At 45.5% G+C, this 19,054-nt stretch overlaps 1 protein-coding gene across 1 annotated transcript in view; it reads right to left on the bottom strand.

Annotated features, from left to right (window-relative positions):
- Positions 1 to 19,054, bottom strand: part of TGM1 (transglutaminase 1) — a 56,370-nt gene that overhangs the window by 23,548 nt on the left and 13,768 nt on the right. Inside the window, exons 2-4 of the mRNA XM_026689294.2 lie at positions 13,660 to 13,881; positions 11,779 to 11,970; positions 1,232 to 1,483 (exon numbers count right to left, since the gene is read on the bottom strand). Coding sequence (XP_026545079.1) covers positions 1,232 to 1,483; positions 11,779 to 11,970; positions 13,660 to 13,881 — 666 coding nt within the window. The remainder of the gene's footprint in view (positions 1 to 1,231; positions 1,484 to 11,778; positions 11,971 to 13,659; positions 13,882 to 19,054) is intronic.

Here is a 19,054-nt window from a genome sequence, read left to right as displayed (position 1 = left end):
GAGTCATTAAGGGAAGCATGCAGTCATTAAGTGAACCCCAGCTACCCCATTGACTTCTCCTTGTTTGCTGGAAGCTGGCTGGGAAGGTTGCAAAACGGGGATCGCACGACGCCGGGAGGCGGCAACCGTTGTAAATAGAGGCCTGGTGCCAAGTTTCTGGAGTTTGATCGTGTAACTGTGGGGATCTTGCAACGGTCGTAAGACCGTTGAAACTTTGGTCGTGAAATGAAGGACTGTAAGTCAAGGACTGTGTTACACTATATTTATGTATTGTATGTAAAACCCCTTAAGTCAATTTAAATGTGTCTGTTGTGATTGTTGTTACTCACAGAAAGACCAATTTTGACCAATCTGGAGTAATTCACCCAGCTTAGGGAAGCGTTGCTTGCTATAAATCATTATTAAGAAAAAGAGCAAAGATATGAATGAATAACTCCTTCCTTTTTTCCATTCACCCATCCTTCCATTCATCTCTCCATCTCTTCTTCCGTCCTTCCATTCATCCATCCATCTCTCTTCCTTCCTCCCTCCATCCCCTTTCATCCATCCATCCTTTCTTCTTTCCTTCCTTCCATCCATCCATCTCTCCATCTCTCCTTCCTCCCTCCCTTCTGTTCCATTCATCCATCTATTCATTCATCCATCCATCGTTCTTTCCTTCCTGCCATTCATCTATCTCCTTCCTTCTTTCCATTCATCCCTCCTTCCATTCATCCTTCCTTCCGCCCTTCCTCCCTTTCTCATTCATTCATTTATTCATCCATCTCTCCTTCCTTCCTTCCTTCCTTCCTTCCTTCCTTCCTTCCTTCCTTCCTTCCTTCCTTCCTTCCTTCCTTCCTTCCTTTACTTCCTTTACTTCCCTTCCTTCCCTTCCTTCCTTCCTTCCTTCCTTCCTTCCTTCCTTCCTTCCTTCCTTCCTTCCTTCCTTCCTTCCTTCCTTCCCTGCCTGCCTGCCTGCCTGCCTGCCTGCCTGCCTGCCTTCTATCCATCTATCCATTCCTCCCTCTCTCCATCCTTCCAAAGTGATTGTCCTCTCTAAAAAAAAAATAGAGGGCCACTCTTTAACTGATGACATATAAACAGATCGATAATCTGATATAATCATTAATAAGGGAATTCTGGGAGCTGAGCTCCCATCTTAGTTGCGATACGTCCATTTCCTCACAGCCAGGCTGGCAATTCTGGACTCATCATTCCCTCTCTCGCCCACATATTTCTCCCCAGAACTTACCTGCGCACCAGGGGTTGAAGAGAATGTACACCTCGTTGTTGGGTTCGAAGGGCGCAGCGTACTCGCCCGCTTTGCTTCGGGTCTTCACGCTGAACTGGTACTTGCCAATCACTGCTCTGGGCGAGGGGCAGATTCGGATAGACATGGTGTTGTCGTCCGAGCTGGTCATTTCCGCTGACCAGCCCATGCCGGGCAAGGAACCCCCGACGGGGACCAGAATGTGAGTGCCCTTTGAGGCTTGTGGGTTGGGGCCTGCCAGTGGGAGAAAATGTGGGAGGGAAAATTAATTGTTGTGATTTGACAATTAATAGAATTAATGACAGGGAGGTACCGATAGTCATAGATGCCCAGTGTGCGATGTCAAACGACCGGAGCAGCATTTGAATAACATCGGAATTGACAAATTCACTACTGGTCAATTGTGAAAGGCAGCTCAACTTGGAATGGCTTAAATCGTACCCCAAAAATCTTGTTTTTATACTATTTAACATCCACATCTGCCTTTTGTTCAGGTCCTTGGGAAGGACTGAAGAGGTGGACCAAATTGCCAGATCTGGTCTCAACATCTGGCCGACTCTGCAACCAATCCTAACCATGCCATATATGTATATTTAAAGTTGTACTTTTTACATCTAGAGATTACACAAATTTATTACATTTATTCTACTATTTAAAGGGTAGAACTGAAGCATTCGTTTTGCTAATAATTTGGGTGGAGGGGTGGCCGCCCTCTTGACTCCTTTGATCATACCCTGTGGACACCCCAGCCGTGAACTCTTGGTTGAACTACAAGCCCCATGTTCCCTTCCAATAGTGTCCTTGTGGTCCCACAGAGAATGCCAAATTAGGAAAGGGATTTGGCACCTATGATACTATAAAATTTAATATAAGTAATCCTTGACTTATAACTACAGTTGAGGTGATTATTTCTGTTCTTGAAACAGAAATAATAACAACCCGGTTGTTAAGCGAATCTGGCTTCCCTATTGACTTTCAGAAGGTCGCAAAAGGGGATCGCGTGACCACGGGATCATCGTAAATATGAGTCAGTCCCTAAGTGGTTGAATGTTGATCACGTGACTGCGGGGAATGCTGCGACGGTCGTTAGTGAAAATGATCCTCTTTTTTTTCCAGTGCCTTCGTAACTTTGAACAGTCACTAAACAACCTACCAAGTTAAACTAAATTAATCCTTGAAATACGATGGACCTGTTCGGGCGTCAGCCATTTTGGAAATGCCAGCACCCTGTTTGGATAACCCGGGCTTCATGTATTGTGTGAAAACAACAGCCGGTTTGTCTTGAAGCCAACTCTCACACCCAAACAGCAAGAAACCCACCTTCGTTTGCTGAGGTGGGTCGCCTGTGTACAGCCTCAAAAGTAGACATTTTATGAAGTGGAGCTTGGAGGATTGACTTTGGCCTTAAGCCTCAGTTTTGCTATTGAGGGTTAGATAAGGAGTCCGAGAACACCCTGTGCCTGGATGGTGGGAACAGGGCCGGCCAAAACTTCATGTTCGAAGAGATAATGTGAATTCTCCAGATTCCGCCGCTTGCTTCCTCTCCCTTGAATAAAATCTAGATCCAAGCCCAGCCCAGCTCATTTCCTCTGCCTTTAACTGCAGCTCGATCAGCAGGACACACCGTGGTTTAGTGGCCCGGGCAGCAATTTGTGGTTTGCAACCACAAGCAGAACTTATATTCTTTATTTTGGGGGAGGTAACAGTCTCTAGCGAAGGCCTTGCTTTCTGGCTCACGGCGGGTCAAGTCGAGACAGTGCTCGACGTATGACCACAGTCGAATCCAACCTTTCTGTGGCTGGGATGGTTGCGGAGGGAGTATTGCTCATTTTTATGCCATGGTTATTAAGTGAATTGCTGCATTTGTTAAAGTGAGTTCACATGAATGAATCTGGCTTCCCAATTGATTTTGCTTGTCAGAAGAGTGTCTCCTGCTTAGGTGGGGGGTTGGACTAGATGACCTACAAGGTCCCTTCCAACTCTGATTATCTGTAAGAGGATCATTCGACCCTGGGAAACTGCAACTGTCATAAGTACATGCCATTGCAAAGCATCTGAACTTTGATCACCTCACCACGGGGAGGCTGCAGAAGTGTGAAGTACGGTCCTAAGTCACTTTTTTTCTGGGTGCTGTTGTAACTTTGAATGGTCATTAAACGAATGGTTGTAAGTCAAGCACTATCTATAAAGATTGCAATAGGAGGAAGAAAAAATAAGTAAATGAAAGGATTTTCTTGACTTTAGGACAGTGTCTTCCAACCTTGGTAACTTTAAGATGGGTGGGCTTCAACTCCCAGAATTCTAATGCTGGCCCTTTAAGACAGGTGGATTTCAGCTTCCAGAATTCCAATGCTGGCCCTTTAAGACCAGTGGATTTCAGCTCCCAGAATTCCAATGCTGGCCCTTTAAGACAGGTGGACTTCAACTCCCAGAATTCCCATGCTGGCCCTTTAAGAAGGGTGGATTTCAGCTCCCAGAATTCCAATGCTGGCCCTTTAAGACCGGTGGACTTCAACTCCCAGAATTCCAATGCTGGCCCTTTAAGACCGGTGGACTTCAATTCCCAGAATTCCAATGCTGGCCCTTTAAGACTGGTGGACTTCAACTCCCAGAATTCTCATGCTGGCTCTTTAAGAAGGGTGGACTTCAATTCCCAGAATCCCCCAGCCGACAGAAATCTACCTCTTAAAAGTTGAGAAACACTGCTGAGAAGGAGATTACCAGGCTTAGAAGAAAAATGAAACGCACATTTTTATTTCCAGCCTCTAATATTCTGTTCCTTCCCTATTATTTGGAGTTGCAGGTTAGGGCAAGCAGGAAAAAAAACCTGTTCTCCAGGTGTGGCTTTTTTCTCGAGCAGCCAGGATCAAGGTTGGAGGCTGGGTTTTCTAGCTGGATATTCAGCTGTGGATGGAAGGATTGTCCCCACAAATTTGAGAGGCATTGGACTACGTTTCCCATGGTTGGATAAGCGTGGCTGTGCTGTCTCAGGATCATGGACCTGGGAACCAGCACACCTGGAAGTGCATCACTTAAAGAAGAGTAAACCATTTTGTAGACCAGGACTGTATAAATTTGGCAACTTTAAGACCTGGGGACTTCAACTCCCAGAATTCCCCAGCCAGCTCTCTCTCTCTCTCTCTCTCTCAACATTGCTGAAGTCAAGATATATGTTTACCGCATTCCCACCGTCTATTAAGAAAAGTTACCCTGTTAAAAAACACGTGATAAAGCAGTCTAGCTGCATTTATTCTCGCCCCACTCATACCAACTGCCGGAAAAATCTTTTGCCTGGCTGCGGAATTCAAATCCACAAAGTCTGAAAAGCTGCCAAGCCTGCTGCAGGCAGAAATGCCACCGGTGCAGTTTCATTCGGAAGAAAGTGGAGACGTAATGTCCCACTTAAGTCAACCCGGCACCGTTTGGGGAAAGTTGAAAGCGGAGAAAGGGGAGGGAGAGAGAGAGAGAGAGAGAAGCAACACGTTATGCTTTCATTTTGGAACTCGGCATGTCATAAAAGTTTGAAATGCAACGAAGAAGTCCGTGAAAAGGCTGGTGTCTCTGAATTTTTATGTCTGCCATGGAATCTACAGGAAATCCTCGACTTGCAACAGTTTGTTTAGTGACCAAAGTTACAATGGCACTGAAGCAGGATTCACCTAACAACTATATGACAGACTTAACTGGAGGGATTCACTTAACAATTGTGGGAAGAAAAGTCGTAAAATGAAGCTAAGGTCACTTCAGAACTGTCTCACTTACATAAGAGGAAAATTTTGGGCCTAAGTCGAGGCTCGTTCCCTCCTTTTCGGATATAATGAAATAATAATGAAAAGGGGCTTGAAAAACCCTTTTTGGATATTCTAAATTTTGATGTCTCTCCGACACTGAATATACAGCCGCACCTCCGATTGATATGCAAAGGGAAGCAGTGTTATGACAATGGCATCTCTTCATTTCTTTCACGGCATGAAATATTTTCCCCCCCATAAATCTATTTCATAAACTAATCATCCAGCAAACATGATGTTGGAATGAAGAAGTAATTAGTTTTCGAATACACCAACAGGTTCCTTCCTCCCTTTAGATGTAATGAATGCAACACTTCCTATAATTTGAATTTTACATACTTTCCTCCATGGCGAAGAAGACCTTGACCTAGTTCTCTAGAAAGTTGGAGAAGTTCTCTAGAAGTTTGAAGGAGGACCCCAGGTTCTTCTTTGCAAGGAATAGCTTCCACTGTGTCGTCTTGTTCAGTCGATCTACTTCATTTGAGTTCCATCTTGAACGTGAGGAGAAATTTCTTCTGCAGATATCTCTTCTACGAAGGATAAGTTATATTTCCTTCAGGGGTGGCTATTGGTTGAAGTCCTAACTGTGAAAAACATTCCCAAACAACAAGGACGCTCCTATCTTGGTGCTTGATAGTCTACTTAAAAGTTCTTATGATGGCTGGTTTTCACAAGACGTAAAAACATCCAGGTAGCCTTCAAAATTATTATTTTTTAATTGTCTCTTCATGGAGAAGTTCTCTAGAAGTTTGGAGGATGATCCCAGATCCTTCTTTGTCACTATTTCCACTATTTCCGCTTCCGCTATTTCTTCTTGTAACTTGGAGAGGTCAACCACGGGTGGGAAATTAGCCACGCTTGTCATGTCCATATCAACATCAAAGCTCCAAGTTTTGTAAGGTTTGCGGATTGGTTGGCATGACCATTTTTATGGAGGTCTTCAGAATCTCCTTGTTGTGTGGTTTGGCACTCATTTTAGAATCCATCGGTGGATTTCAACAACCTAACCAAGATATCCCTTCAGAAAATTTCAAGAAGACACTGGACTGCTATCTGTCAGAAACGGTGTATTGTCTCCTGTTTGGGTATGGGGGCGGGGGGTTAGACTAGATGACCTACAAGGTCCTTTCCAACTCTGTTTTTAAAAAAAATCTGAAAAAGGGTAAATTCTGATATATATTTTTATTAAAAAAAGCTGTTTGCCCAATCTTATATCGTACAATGACTTGGGATCGCTTGATGAAGCCGAGTGGCAGAAATGGAAGACGAACCAAAAATTTACACCACCTGCATTCGGTAACAGGTGGAACTCCCTGCCACAAGATGAGGCGACGTTGCTAAGCTTAAGTCGATTTGCAGAAAGAAGCAGGTGAACCAAGAGATGGAAAGACACCAGTTGCTGTTTATCTAATCCTGTGTTTCTCAACCTTAAGAGCGGTTGAGAATTCTGGGAGTTGAAGTACACCCATTTTAAAGGGGCCACGGTTGAAAAACGTGAACCCAACTGCCACACAGGGATTGTTTTGTCGCTATGTTAACACTTTGGCATCTCCCATGCCTCTGTTCCCTGCAGATGTTGGGTGTTGTGCCCGATGCAGCAATATTTTAATGATGCAACCCTATGCAATGATTTATTGCACCATTTTGCCTTCCGTGGATGTACTGAGTTTACGGCACCCATTTCATTCTCAGACAGAGACTTCCTGGGCCAAATTCCCCCTTGAATAGGGTCCCCATAATAGAAGCACTTCCTGGCAGGGTGGAGGGGAAGGCAAACAGGTTGCACTCACCGTTCTTACCGGTTAAGAGAGTCCTCGGCTTATAATAGTTAATTTAGCGACTGTTCGAAGTTGCAATGGCACTGAAAAAAACTGTTTTTCACTACTTTCGCACCAGCCCCCAAAGCACGTGATCAAAATTCACACGTTTGGCCACTGACTCATTTTTATGACGGTCACAGGGCCCCCAGAGTCACGTGATTCCCCTTGTGCGACCTTCTCAGAAGCAGGGAAGCCCGATTCACTTAACAACCAGGTGACTAACTTAAGAACCACGGTGATTCACTTTGCAATGGAGGCAAGGAAGGTCGTAAGACGGGGCAAAACCCACTTAACAAGTGTCTCACTTAACAGCAGAACCGTTGAGCTCAAGTTCGGTCCAGAATTTTCATGGCTAAGCAAAACGATTTTTAAGTGAGTCACATCGGAGTTTGCTGCCCCATGGTTGTTAAGCAGATCACGGCAAGCTGTTAAGTGAATCACAGGGTCGTTAAGCGAATCATTCTTCCAGTGACCGCTTGTTGGGAAAGACGCAAATGGCGATCACGTGACCCTGCAACCTTTGGAAATACTTGCCGGTTACCCAGCGCCTCAAATTTGATGACATGATGCTAGGAGATGTTGCAACGGTCGTAAGTGCGAGGACTGTTCATAAATCACTTTTTTTCCAGTGCCGTTGTCACTTTGTACAGCCACTAAATGAATGGTTGTAAGTTGAGGATTACCTGCACTTCCAAGTCCACAGAATCAATGGCCGGGTTGAATGCCAAAAAATCTTCATCTTAGCAGAATAACAGAGTTAGAAGGGACCTTGGAGGTCTTCTAGTCTGACCCCCTGCTTAGTCAGGAAACCCTATGTAATTTCAGACAAATCGTTGTCCAGTCTCTTCAAAACTGCCAGTGATGGAGCATCCACAACTTCTGGTGGCGAGTTGTTCCACCGGTTAATTGTCCTCCCTTGTCAGTACATTTCTTTTTATTTCTAGGTTGCTTCTCTTCTTGATCGGTTTCCATCCGTTGCTTCTTCTCCTTCCTTCAGGTCCTTCAGAAAATAGGGTGACACCTCCGTCTTCTTTGCGGCAGCCCCCCAAATATTGCAATATTGCTATCATGTCTCCTCTAGTCCTTGGCATTAAACTGGACATACCCAGTTCCTGCAACCATTCTCTGTATGTTTTATCCCACAGTCCCCTAATCTTCTGGAGCAATTCTGCCCCATCTATGAGACAGTCCTTCAGACCCAAAGCGGCTATCCTTCATCCTTTTGTTAACCCAAACTATTGTTCCTCCGGATTGGGCATCACGATTTTACATCCTGGATGAACCCACCTGCTGTCTTTTTGGCGATTTATGAGCAGTTATCTTCAGAAGGCACTAATTAGCTTATTTTAGATGGAACAGTCAACGTCTCAGAACTAGAGTGGATTTTTTTTTTCTGACATCGATGATTTCTAGATAAGTCTCAACCCAGGGATGGCGTTCTGGCTGCTCTGGTGCAATTCTTTGCGGCATCTGTGTGGCAAAAGAATCTCCTTGGCTTGGGTAGACTTTAGGAGAAAATCCCCTTTGTTGCTCTTCTCTGCACCCTTTCCAGACGCCCAGCATCTTTTTTTATAGTGTGGTGACTATGATTTGTTTAACCTTGGTTCTTTTTGGATCTCAAGAAGAAGACGGATCGAATTCAAGGCACGAATAACTGGGCTGGAAGCCTCATGAAGAGATCATAACTTCCCCACACCTATCAAACCGCCAGGAAGTTGATATGATCGTGGATTATTGTCTTTTTCTTTGGCTGGGAGCTTAAAAAATAAATAAATATTATCAGATGGAACAGAGAGAGCCTGAGAGGCCGATGAATTCGTCTTAGCCAAAGGAACTCGTGAAGGTAGGCGTTGCTTTCTCGTTTGGTCTTTCAAACCTTGCCAGTCAGTGGCTCAATGTTAGCCCATGGCTTGGAAAAAGATTTCAGTGATTTTACCTAGTTGGATATTACAACATCTGCAAGAAAACCACCAAGCTCAGAGAGCACCAAGGGTCATCATCATCTTCTTCTTCTTCTTCCTCCTCCTCCTCCCTCCTCCCCCTCACAAACCCCATTTCCTCCTAGCACTGATAATATTATCTAGTTGGATCATGAAACTTCTGCAAGAAAATCACCAAGCTCAGAGAGTGCCAAAGATCCCACAATCCTCCTCCTCCTCTCCTCCTCCTAATTGCCAAGTTTGAGAAACAACCGAAATCTGTATTCAATTAACAGGCTGTTCCAAAGCAGTGGAAACACCAAATTGCCTACTTCGAATATATTTGTGGTTGGGGGTCTTTTCTCTCTGGGCCCTTTGGGGCAGGGAGAAGCAGGCCAGAGATGCAACCCCGGACTTGCAAACCGATCTCCTCCATTCCAAAATGGTTCATTTTGACTCTCCCTCTTTCTGGTTTTCCAAATTCTGCCTTGGGCATTCTCGGAGGGGAAAACTTAGGATTCCGGGGTGGCAGTAAGGAAGGGGAGACCGTCCTGGCCAAAAAAGAGCAAGGAGACCAGGCGGGATCCCAAACCCCAGATCTACAGAATGACAAACTTGTTGAGAGATAATCAAAGGTTGCTACCTCAATTCTCCTAGGGGATGGGGCAAAAACAAACAAACAAACAAACCAAAAATTGCAAACAGAGATGCCGAAAGGAAGGACGGCAAAGGCTGCGGCTGGGCTGGAAGCCAAGCAGGCAGGCGGTGTGTGCGCCGCCCTGCCCTATTTGCAAACTTCTCCTAGAGAAATTTGGCAAGGCATCCCATCCCTTCAGGGATGCAGGAAGACAAATTCCTCACCTGGTTCAGCGGAGCGAGGTCAGGGATAATCATCATAATAAAATGAATGGCACTGCAAGCGGGACCAGTTCAACCGGTAAACAGAAGCATTTTCCAAACTCCTGCAAGTGTGCTGGTTGCCTCTGTGTGGTTTTTAGCAAAGGGAGGGAACGTTTGCTCCCTTGTCTGCTGTAATCTTTTTTTCGGGGGGGGGGGAGTTTGCACCCAGAAATCTGCAGATGCACCTCGAAAGTGTTGTGGCCTGCCAGCGCCAGCGGAGCTGGTGGCAGACTCGGACAGTGAGGAGGTTGGGGAGGAACATGAGCCAGTCCTGGAATCTGGAGAAGGCTCTGCGTCGGAGGCAGAGACGGGGCCAGGGCCGTCCGACAGTTATCAGTTGCCTTCGGAGTCAGAGATCAGTGGGGCAGAAGAGCAGCTGGAGCCTGTTCCCAGTGTGCGCATGCGCAGAGCTGCCAGAAGGGAAGAGTTAAGGTACAAGGGTCGACTCAGGAGTAAAGGCACAGGCGGACGGTGAACGGCCCCTTCCCAGAGGGAATAAAGAGGAGCGAAAGGGGTTTGCAGGAAACAATTAATTCATTTAACTAGGGTGAAGATCTGTTCCTGACTCCTTGCCAAGTAATTGCTGCTACAGTGTGGCCTTTGGAAGATATCAGCCTGGCAACTATCTAAGCCTATAATAAAGGTCTGTAGTTGTGAAATCTCTTGAAAGACTGTTTGCTGGGACTTTGCCGGAGAGGAATTCACTTCAACCTAAATAAAAGGGGTTTTATTGGGATGAGGAGTCAGCTTCGTGCTTTTGGGAGGCCTAGGTCAGAACAGGCAGAAGTTATTGGGATAGCAATTCAGTTATAATTTCGTAGCTGGGGGAGGGGGTCATCGGAAGCTCAAAATAGCCTGCCCCCCGGATGATGGATTGCTTAATGACAAGGAAAGATAAAATCATGTTATGACAACCTTGCATTATCTGTGTGGCTTGTTTGATGTGGTGGTTAGAGAAAGTACGTTCATGTTTCTTGGTCATTTTAGAGTTTTTTGGGATAGAGGATTCATAGACCCCCTACGATCGGCTCCAGTTCCACCACATTTTTTGAGATGAGAAACAACCCCAAATTATTATCACCCGGTTGGGAACGGAGAATTCCAGGTTTTTCAACTGGTCTGATGGAACAATGTAGCATGGAGGGGCTGCATTTAAAAGTCAAAATTCTAGAGCAGTGTTTCTGGCATGTGGGTGTCAACTCCCAGAATTCCCTGGGCAGGAAGGAAGGAAGGAAGAAAGTAAGAAGGAAAGAAGGAAAGAAAGAAAGAAAGAAAGAAAGAAAGAAAGAAAGAAAGAAAGAAAGAAAGAAAGAAAGAAGGAAGGAAGGAAGGAAGGAAGGAAGGAAGGAAGGAAGGAAGGAAGGAAGGAAGGAAGGAGAAAAGGAGGGAGGAAAAGAAGAAAGGGGAGAAGAAGGGAAAGGAGGGAGCGAAGGAAGAAAGGAGAAAGGGAGGGAGGGAAGGAAGGAAGGAAGGAAGGAGAAAGGGAAGAAGGAAAGAAGGACAGGGAGGGAGGAAAGGAAAAAAAGAGGAGAAGGGAAATAAGGAAGGAAGGAAGGCAAAAGGGAGAGAGGGAGGGAAGGAAGGAAGGGAAGGGGAGAAGGAATGAGAAAGGAAGGAAAGAAGGATGGAGAGAGGAAGGAAGGAAAGAAGAAGGGAAAGAAGGAAGGAGGGAGGGAAGGAAGGAAGGAGTCAAAGGGAGAGAGGAAGGAAAGAAGGAAACTACACTCTTTCCCTTCCCAAGGTATCAAGTCAATAAAAGGTTGCCATTGTCAAGTTTGCAATCAGCCCGGGGCCTCTCCCAAGACTCAAAGAGGATCTCCAAAACAGATAACGTGTGCCGTGCATGATGGTAAATTCCCACCAGATCCCTAACGTCGCCCAAACGCCACCCTGAACCCTCTCTCCTGGCCCCCATCAACTTTGCCAACCTCCAACCTCGCTGATGTTGGCCCTTCCCAGGCTTCTCAGGGGTGTAAGGTCCCCTGCTTGGGTGGGGGTGGTGGGTGGGGTTGGACTAGATGACTTACAAGGCCCCTTCCCACTCTGTTCACCTGTTGACTAGAAACCTGACGGAGAAACCATTCTTCGGCCACACTTACCGATTAGGAACTCAAGGCAGACCCGGTGGTCGTCGGAATCGTAAGGCTGCTGGAAATGGAGCTTCATGTCGAAGGGCTGCCCGCGGCGGATGATGAGGTTGTCGTACTCATACTCGTCGGTGTGGTGGGCACGGCGGTTGGCGCCCATACGGCCGCTCATTAAATCAATCTTTTTGATGACCAGCATGCCCTCTGCGGGAGGAAAAAGGAAAGGAGGGTCACTCAACTCCGGCCACGGCCGTTTCTGCGTCCTCATCCAGGTTGCGGTTCCAAAGACCGCGAAAGGAAAAAAAATATATGGCAGAAATGTAGATTTTCGGCCTTTTTTTTTTTTTTTAAGGGTTTGCGAGATGCACAAAACCCCGGCGGAAAATTTCTGCATTTCGGATCCTCCCCACTGGAATCCAACCTGGAAGTAAGGAGGAATTTTCTGACAGTGAGAATCATCAACCGACAGAACAGAAGTTGCCTTTGGATGTTGTGGGAGCTTCATCCCTGGAGGCTTTCCAGAAGAGACTGGACTGCCCTCTGTCAGAAATGGTGTAGGGTCTTCTGCTTGGACAGAGGGGTTGGACTAGATGACCTACAAGGTCTCTTCCAACTCTGTTCATCTGTTATCTGCTATCAATTCAGAGAGAAGATAATGAAGATTTAAATCCTGGAGTTTTAAATCCGTACAGGCATTTCATTTAGTGACTGTCCAAAGTTACAACAGCACTGAACCAAGTTGTGACTTGGGTCCATTTTTCACACTTACGACCTTTTCAGCACCCCCCAAGGTCATGTGATTTGTGTTCAGATGCTTGATAATTGACTCACTTTTATGACGGTCGCAGTGTCCCAGAGTCCCTTTTGCAAACTTCGCAGCAGCAAAGTCAATGGGTAAGCCAGATTCACTTAATGATCGTGTCGCTGGAGTTAATCCAGTTAATCACTGGAGGGGTTCACTTAACAATGGCGGCCAGAAAGGTCGTAAAATGAGGCAAAAGTCACTTCACCAATATTTCCCTTAGCGACAGGAATCTGAGGCTCAGTTAAGCTCGTAAGGCCGAGGATTACTTGTAATTCTTAACCTGGGCACTTTAAGAGGGGTGGACTTCAACTCCCAGAATCCCCCGGCACAGCATAGGATTCTGGGAGTTGAAGTCCACACATTTTAAAGTGGCCCAGGTTGCAAGACATTGGTCCAAATTGTCACCAAACTGGTGACACTCCTGGAAAAAAACAAATCTCAGAAGCAAAAGGACAATTTTAATTTATGGTTCTGGATTTCTACCCCATTTGTTGTTCCCCAGTAAAATTAACAGCGATGGGGTGTTCCTCCTGGATTTAACTGGTGGGGGGTGGGGGGAGAAAGACTGTGCTTTTTTTCCAAACTGAACTTTAAAATCTGGAAGCGCAACAAACAGTTGCAGGAAATGGGTATGTCTAGTTTAATGAAAAGGTCCAGCAGGGACCTGATAGCAGAATTCCAGTATTTGAGGGGCTGCCCCAAAGAAGAGGGAGTCAAGCTTTTCTCCAAAGCACCTGAGGGCAGGACAAGAAACAAGGGATGGAAACTAATCAAGGAGAGAAGCAACCTGGAATTAAGGAGAAATTTCTTAACAGTGAGGACAATTAACCAGTGGAACAGCTTGCCACCAGAAGTTTTGGGCCCTTCATCACTGGAGGTTTTTTAAGAAGAAACTGGACAGCTATTTGTCTGAAATGGTATAGGGTCACCTGCTTGAGCAGGGGGTTGGACTAGAGGACCTCCAAGGTCCCTTCCAGCTCTATTCTGATTGAAATTGGGTGGGATTTAGTACCCAGCTGAGCTCATCTCTCAGCCCCCATATCACTCTCTGGAGGTTTGGGATAGTCTCTTAGGCCCTGATGACTCACCCCGGATGACGGGATCTGTTCGCCGGGCCCCTGGGACCTCGCCAGGCGCCGGTGTCCAGTCACTTTCATCCCGCTGGCCTGCGCAGCACCGGCAGAATTTGTGGAACCAGTTTTGTTTCCTCCTCCTGGGCGCCGGTTCTGCAGCATTTGGCTGGCGTACCCGGTAGCTGACGTTGGCCCACCGGCCTGCATCTCCCCGCGGATCCGATACAGGCATGGCGTCTGTGGAGGAGAAAGAAGAGGGGTGTTTAGACGCACAGTCCCCGATCCCCGATGCTTAGAAAACAGAACCAAGTTTTTTTTTAATTCGGTTAATCGTTTTCCTGTTTGCACCCGAGAGGAAGATGGGGAGGCAATGAGAAAGACGGGGTGGTTGTGGCCCACCAGCGGTCAGCGGAGCTGGCGGCAGACTTGGACAGCGAGGAGGTTGGGGAGGAACATGGGCCAGTCCTGGAGTCTGGGGAAGGCTCTGAGGAGGGCTCTGTGTCGGAGGCAGAGATGGAGCCAGGGCTGTCCGACATTTCCCTGCTGCCTATGGAGTCGGAGATCAGTGGGGAAGAAGAACAGCTGGAGCCTGTTCCCAGTGTGCACATGCGCAGAGCTGCCAGGAGAAGGGAACAGTTAAGGAACTTGACTCAGGAGTAAAGGCACAGGTGGACGGTGAATGGCCCCTCCCAGAGGGACTAAAGAGGAGTGAAAAGGGAGTGGTGTTTGCAGGAGACAATTAGTTCATTTGATTAGGGTGAAGATCTGTTCCTGACTCCTTGCCAAGTAATTGCTGCTACAGTGTGGCGTTTGGAAGATATCGGCCTGGCAACTCTCTAAGCCTGATAAAGGTCTGTAGTTGTGAAATCTCTTGAAAAACTGTTTGCCAGGACTTTGCCGGAGAGGAATTCACTTTAACCTAAATAAAATGGGTGTTACCGGGATGAGGAGTTTGTTTCTTAATTTTGGAAAGCCAGGGTCAGAACAGGGGTAGAGATTAAAGACTCCCAGAATTCCCCAGCCAGCTCTTTTTTTTTTTTTTTGTTGAAGTCAAGATATATTATGCTTACTGCATTCCCACCATATAGGAAGAAAGTTACCCTATATGGCTGGATGGGGAATTCTGGGAGTTGAAGTCCATACGCCTTAAAGTTGCCAAGTTTAGTGATCCTAGCTGTAGTAGGGCAAACTGACTTTCTTACTTTACAAGTTAGAGACAGAAGCCTGGTTTGCCTGGCCATTAAGCCCCTGTTTAACCATGGCTTATGGAACGATCCAGCTTCAATGGCCTAGAATCATACAACACTTGAATCACTGCCAATCGGCCATCTCCATTCAAGTGGTCTTAGGACAGTCAAGTTAGCATCACATTAAGCTACAGTTTTCTTCATTGAAGTTCACACCATATAAACCACAATGGGCTGAATCCCCAAACCGTGTTAAATCCCAAACCACAGATATAAAGGCCTGCTTTTATTGCTGCAATATTTTTAGTTTTACCAGCTGGGACATCCTTGCAAAGGGGCTTCTCCTTCAGGTTTAATATTCTAGCAAGTTCCCCAGCTGAGTTTTATTTAAAAAAATAAGACTTTCCTTAAAGGTACAGGTGGTCCTTGACCTACAATGGTTTGTTTAGCAACCATTTGAAGTTAGGATGAAAAAAAAGCGACTTACGTTTGGTCCTCACACTTATAAGTTCACTTAACGACCGTTTTATTCCCTTAACAACTTCAGTGATTTGCTTAGCAACCGTGGCAAAAAAAATGTTTTGTAAAATTGAACACGACTTACTTTATCGCCTTACTTAGCAAGGGAAATGTTTTATTTATTTTTTATTTTACTTTATTTGGTTTGTCAATTGCTTACAAGATAATAGGTGTAAGTAAAAACACAGTTATGAATACATGGATACATATAAGAAAAATAAAAGAAACAATAGGACAGGGACAGTAGACATGTTGGTGTGCTTATGCACGTCCCCTACAGACCTCTTAGGAAAGGGGTGAGGTCAATAGTAGTTGGTCGCAATTGTGTCACAAGTCGAGGACTAGAACTCTAGTCCTCGACTTATGACACAATCGGGACCCACATGGTTTAAAAGGCATCCCCAGCTGGGAAAAAGGCTGTTAAACGTGGGATGCAAATCTTCCAGTGGGTACCCAGATTTGAAACATCCTGTGGTCACCAGAAACACGTTATCGGTGTTCACACACATCCTGCAGATACTTGTGAAGAAATTGTGAAGAAAACACAATTTGCTTCCTGCTGCACTTCTTAATTTGAATTGGCTGCTAATGCAAGAAATCATGAGACCATTTCCACATAACATGTGAAACCCTTTGCCACAGTTCTGGGGACTCTGCTTCACCCAGCCTTGTGACTAGGTCTTGACCTCGTCTTTCCCTCCAACTTGGCAGATGTGCCAAGTTTCTAGTCCCTAAAGCTCTTTTGCAAGCTCTTGTCTCCTTTCCCCTTTCTGTTTCTCCTGACTCAGAGCCCGGCTGGGGCTTTGCAGAAAGGAGAGCGAGGGTCAGTGGGTCAAGGGGAGGATTCCCGGCCTCCCTCCCCAAAGCCCACGCAGCAATATCTGCAGTCTGCCAGATGTGGACAGATGTGGAGAAGGAAAGCCAGAAGGAAGAACAAGCTGTATTTTCCTGGGGTGGGAACCAGAGGTGGTATTCAGCCGGTTTGGACCGGTTCTGACGTACCGGTTGCGGAAATTTTGAGTAGTTCAGAGAACCAGCAAATACCACCTCTGGCTGGGCCCACCCACCTGCCTTCACCTACCTCTCCTATATTCCCTTGTTTTTTGTTTTTTGTTTAGCTCAGCTGAAGCACATTCTCAGAACCGATAGGAAAAAATTTGGAAAGCTATCACTGATGGCAACCCGGATAAAATTTGGACTGGCGGTCCGGCCAAAGCTGTCCCGATATCAAAAGGATAAAAAAACAAACGGGTCAGCGATTCAGCTGACATCTGCATGACAGCTTTATTTTCCATGCTGGCTTGTTTCCTCCTCCATAACCCCAAATGTCCTGCCCCCTTCGTGGACTTCAACTCCCCGAAGTCCCTAGGCAGCATGGCTGTCTGAGGAATTCTGGGAGTTGGAAGCCCACAGGTTTAGGGACCCTTATTTGTACGGCAGGGGTGTCAAACTGTCTGGCCGGGTGTGTCCCACGCGGGCTACACCAATCCCATCTCCACGAAGGGGAAAGCGTCGCAAAATGTCACGTGACAGCGACGTGAGGCAGCGAGTTTGACACCTGTATGACAAACTGATTCTCTTACCTAACAAGTTGGAGTCATAAGGCCTGGTTTGCCCGGACATTAAGCCCCAGTTTAATAATGGATAAAGAACATATGCGGCTAGGCCACCATTATCACATATTTTTAATAGGATAATTTGCTTAATAGATAGTGGGGATGCAGTAGATGTAATATACCTTGAGTTTTAAAAAAGTTTTTAAAAAATAGGCCATGAAAACTGGCTGGGGAATTCTGGGAATTGAAATCCACCTGTCTTCAATTAACTAAGGTTGGGAAACACTGACATTGGAGCTCCTGTGTTTAGATCTAATCTTGGGGTAACGATAATCGTGCAAAACCTCCAGCTTCAGGGGCAGTCTACCTGAATAATGACTCTCTGGGAGGGAAGAGTGCTTGAGTTTGACAGCAGGTCAAACCTACTATTTGAACAGACCACTGCCATCTGCCAGAAATGGTGTAGGGTCTCCTGCCTGGGCTTGTGGGGAGGAGGGGTTGGACTAGATGACCTACAAGGTTCCTTCCAACTCTTGTTATTCTGTTCTGAAACTTTGCAGCCTGGCTATCTTATAAACCATAAAAGAGAGGCTGGCTCAGCTGCTGCTGTTTGACAAACCATAAATAAACCATGGATTGGTGTGACTGATGGTAAACAAAGCTTGGAATACAAAACTTGGTATTTTCCAAGGCTTGGAGGCGTTTTCTATCAAGAGCAGACAGGGTGTTTTGGCTTTCAAATCTAAGGCAGAAATTCAACCTAAACGAGCAAGAAGGTTTTTATCTCTGCATTTTACATTTTTCAATTTAATTTTTTAATTTTACGTGCAGAAGGCAAGCTGGCTGGCCTAAAAAAATGGTCTAAGTGTTTATAACATAAACTGCAATCCTTTGTGAGTTTATGAATGCAAACTGTCCTTTTGCCAAGACCAACAAAAACCTCAATACAAGTTTAATGCTTTCCTAAAAGAGGGGGAAAAAAACCCAGATTTCGGTATAGAACCTTCCTTTTCTGACTATGACTTTTGAATTCTCTCTGCCAATTCCCTGCAAGTAGAAATCTGATCTGAGAGGGAGAAAAAAAAACGTAAATTCCTTGCAAGTAGAAATCTAATCTGGAATGGAGTCTGTACCAATTCCCTGCAAGTAGAAATCTAATCTGGAAGGGAGCCAACATATCACCAAGGAGGTTTTCTTCTCTTGAAATAAACCAGATTTTAGTAGCAAATACACAAAGCCTCCCCTTTTTCCCTGCAAGTAGAAATCTAATTTGTAAGGGAAACTCTTTCTTAAAATAAAACCAGATTTCGGCAGCCCTTCCTTTTCCGCTTACAAATTTTGATTTCTCTCTGTTACTGGAAGCCAATGCCCCGCAAATAGAAATCTAACCTGGAAGGGAGCCAACAACATGCCTGCCAAGGAATTTCTATCTTCCTGGCAGGCTTGCAGAAATTGTGCTTGTGCTCTGAGACATCTCACATACACACACACACACTTTCCGACAAGGTTATCTTGGCTGTCAAAATATGGCAGGAATATTGGGCCTGGGATATGGTAAGTTAGCCTGCAGGGAGGGCGGAAGAAATTAAATTAAAGAAGAAAGAAAGAAAAATAAAGCAGACTGTGTATACTTGTGTGCTGAGGTGTAACCAAATAAATTAGAAAGGATGTCCAAAGTGGGGATAAGTATATTTTTGAGGGTTTGGCCAGGGTGCAAGAAAAAGGGATTATTCTTCTCTGTCAATATTGGCATTGTTTTTGTGGCAAAAAACGTTCCTGTATGGGGCTGCGTTGAAATCAGAAAGATGTTTAAATTGCTAAATAAAACTGCAAAGTTGATTCTGTTTGTATTTAATAATTCATTTCCTTTGTTCCACCCAAATTCCAAAACTGACACTTGAAAGACTCCTTGTGACTTAACAATACACAATTTGTACTTTCGTAGGCAAATCATCTTCTGCTGGTTTTGTATGAGGTCTTTCACTTACGACAGAAATGGAGCCAGGAATTATATAGGTAGTTATCGACTTACGAAAGTTCGTTTAGTGAATGTTTGAAATCACGACGGCATTGGGGAAAAACATCTGAGTTATGACCGATTTTCACGCTTGTGACCATTGCAAATTCTCCATGGTCATGTGATCAAAG

Source organism: Notechis scutatus, chromosome Z, assembly GCF_049901735.1.
Source record: "Notechis scutatus isolate UNSWTSFEM ecotype Mainland chromosome Z, rNotScu1.2, whole genome shotgun sequence".
Lineage (NCBI taxonomy): Eukaryota > Metazoa > Chordata > Lepidosauria > Squamata > Elapidae > Notechis > Notechis scutatus.
The sequence above is the reverse complement of the archived record's forward strand: the minus strand, read 5'-3'. Positions and strand labels throughout refer to the sequence as shown.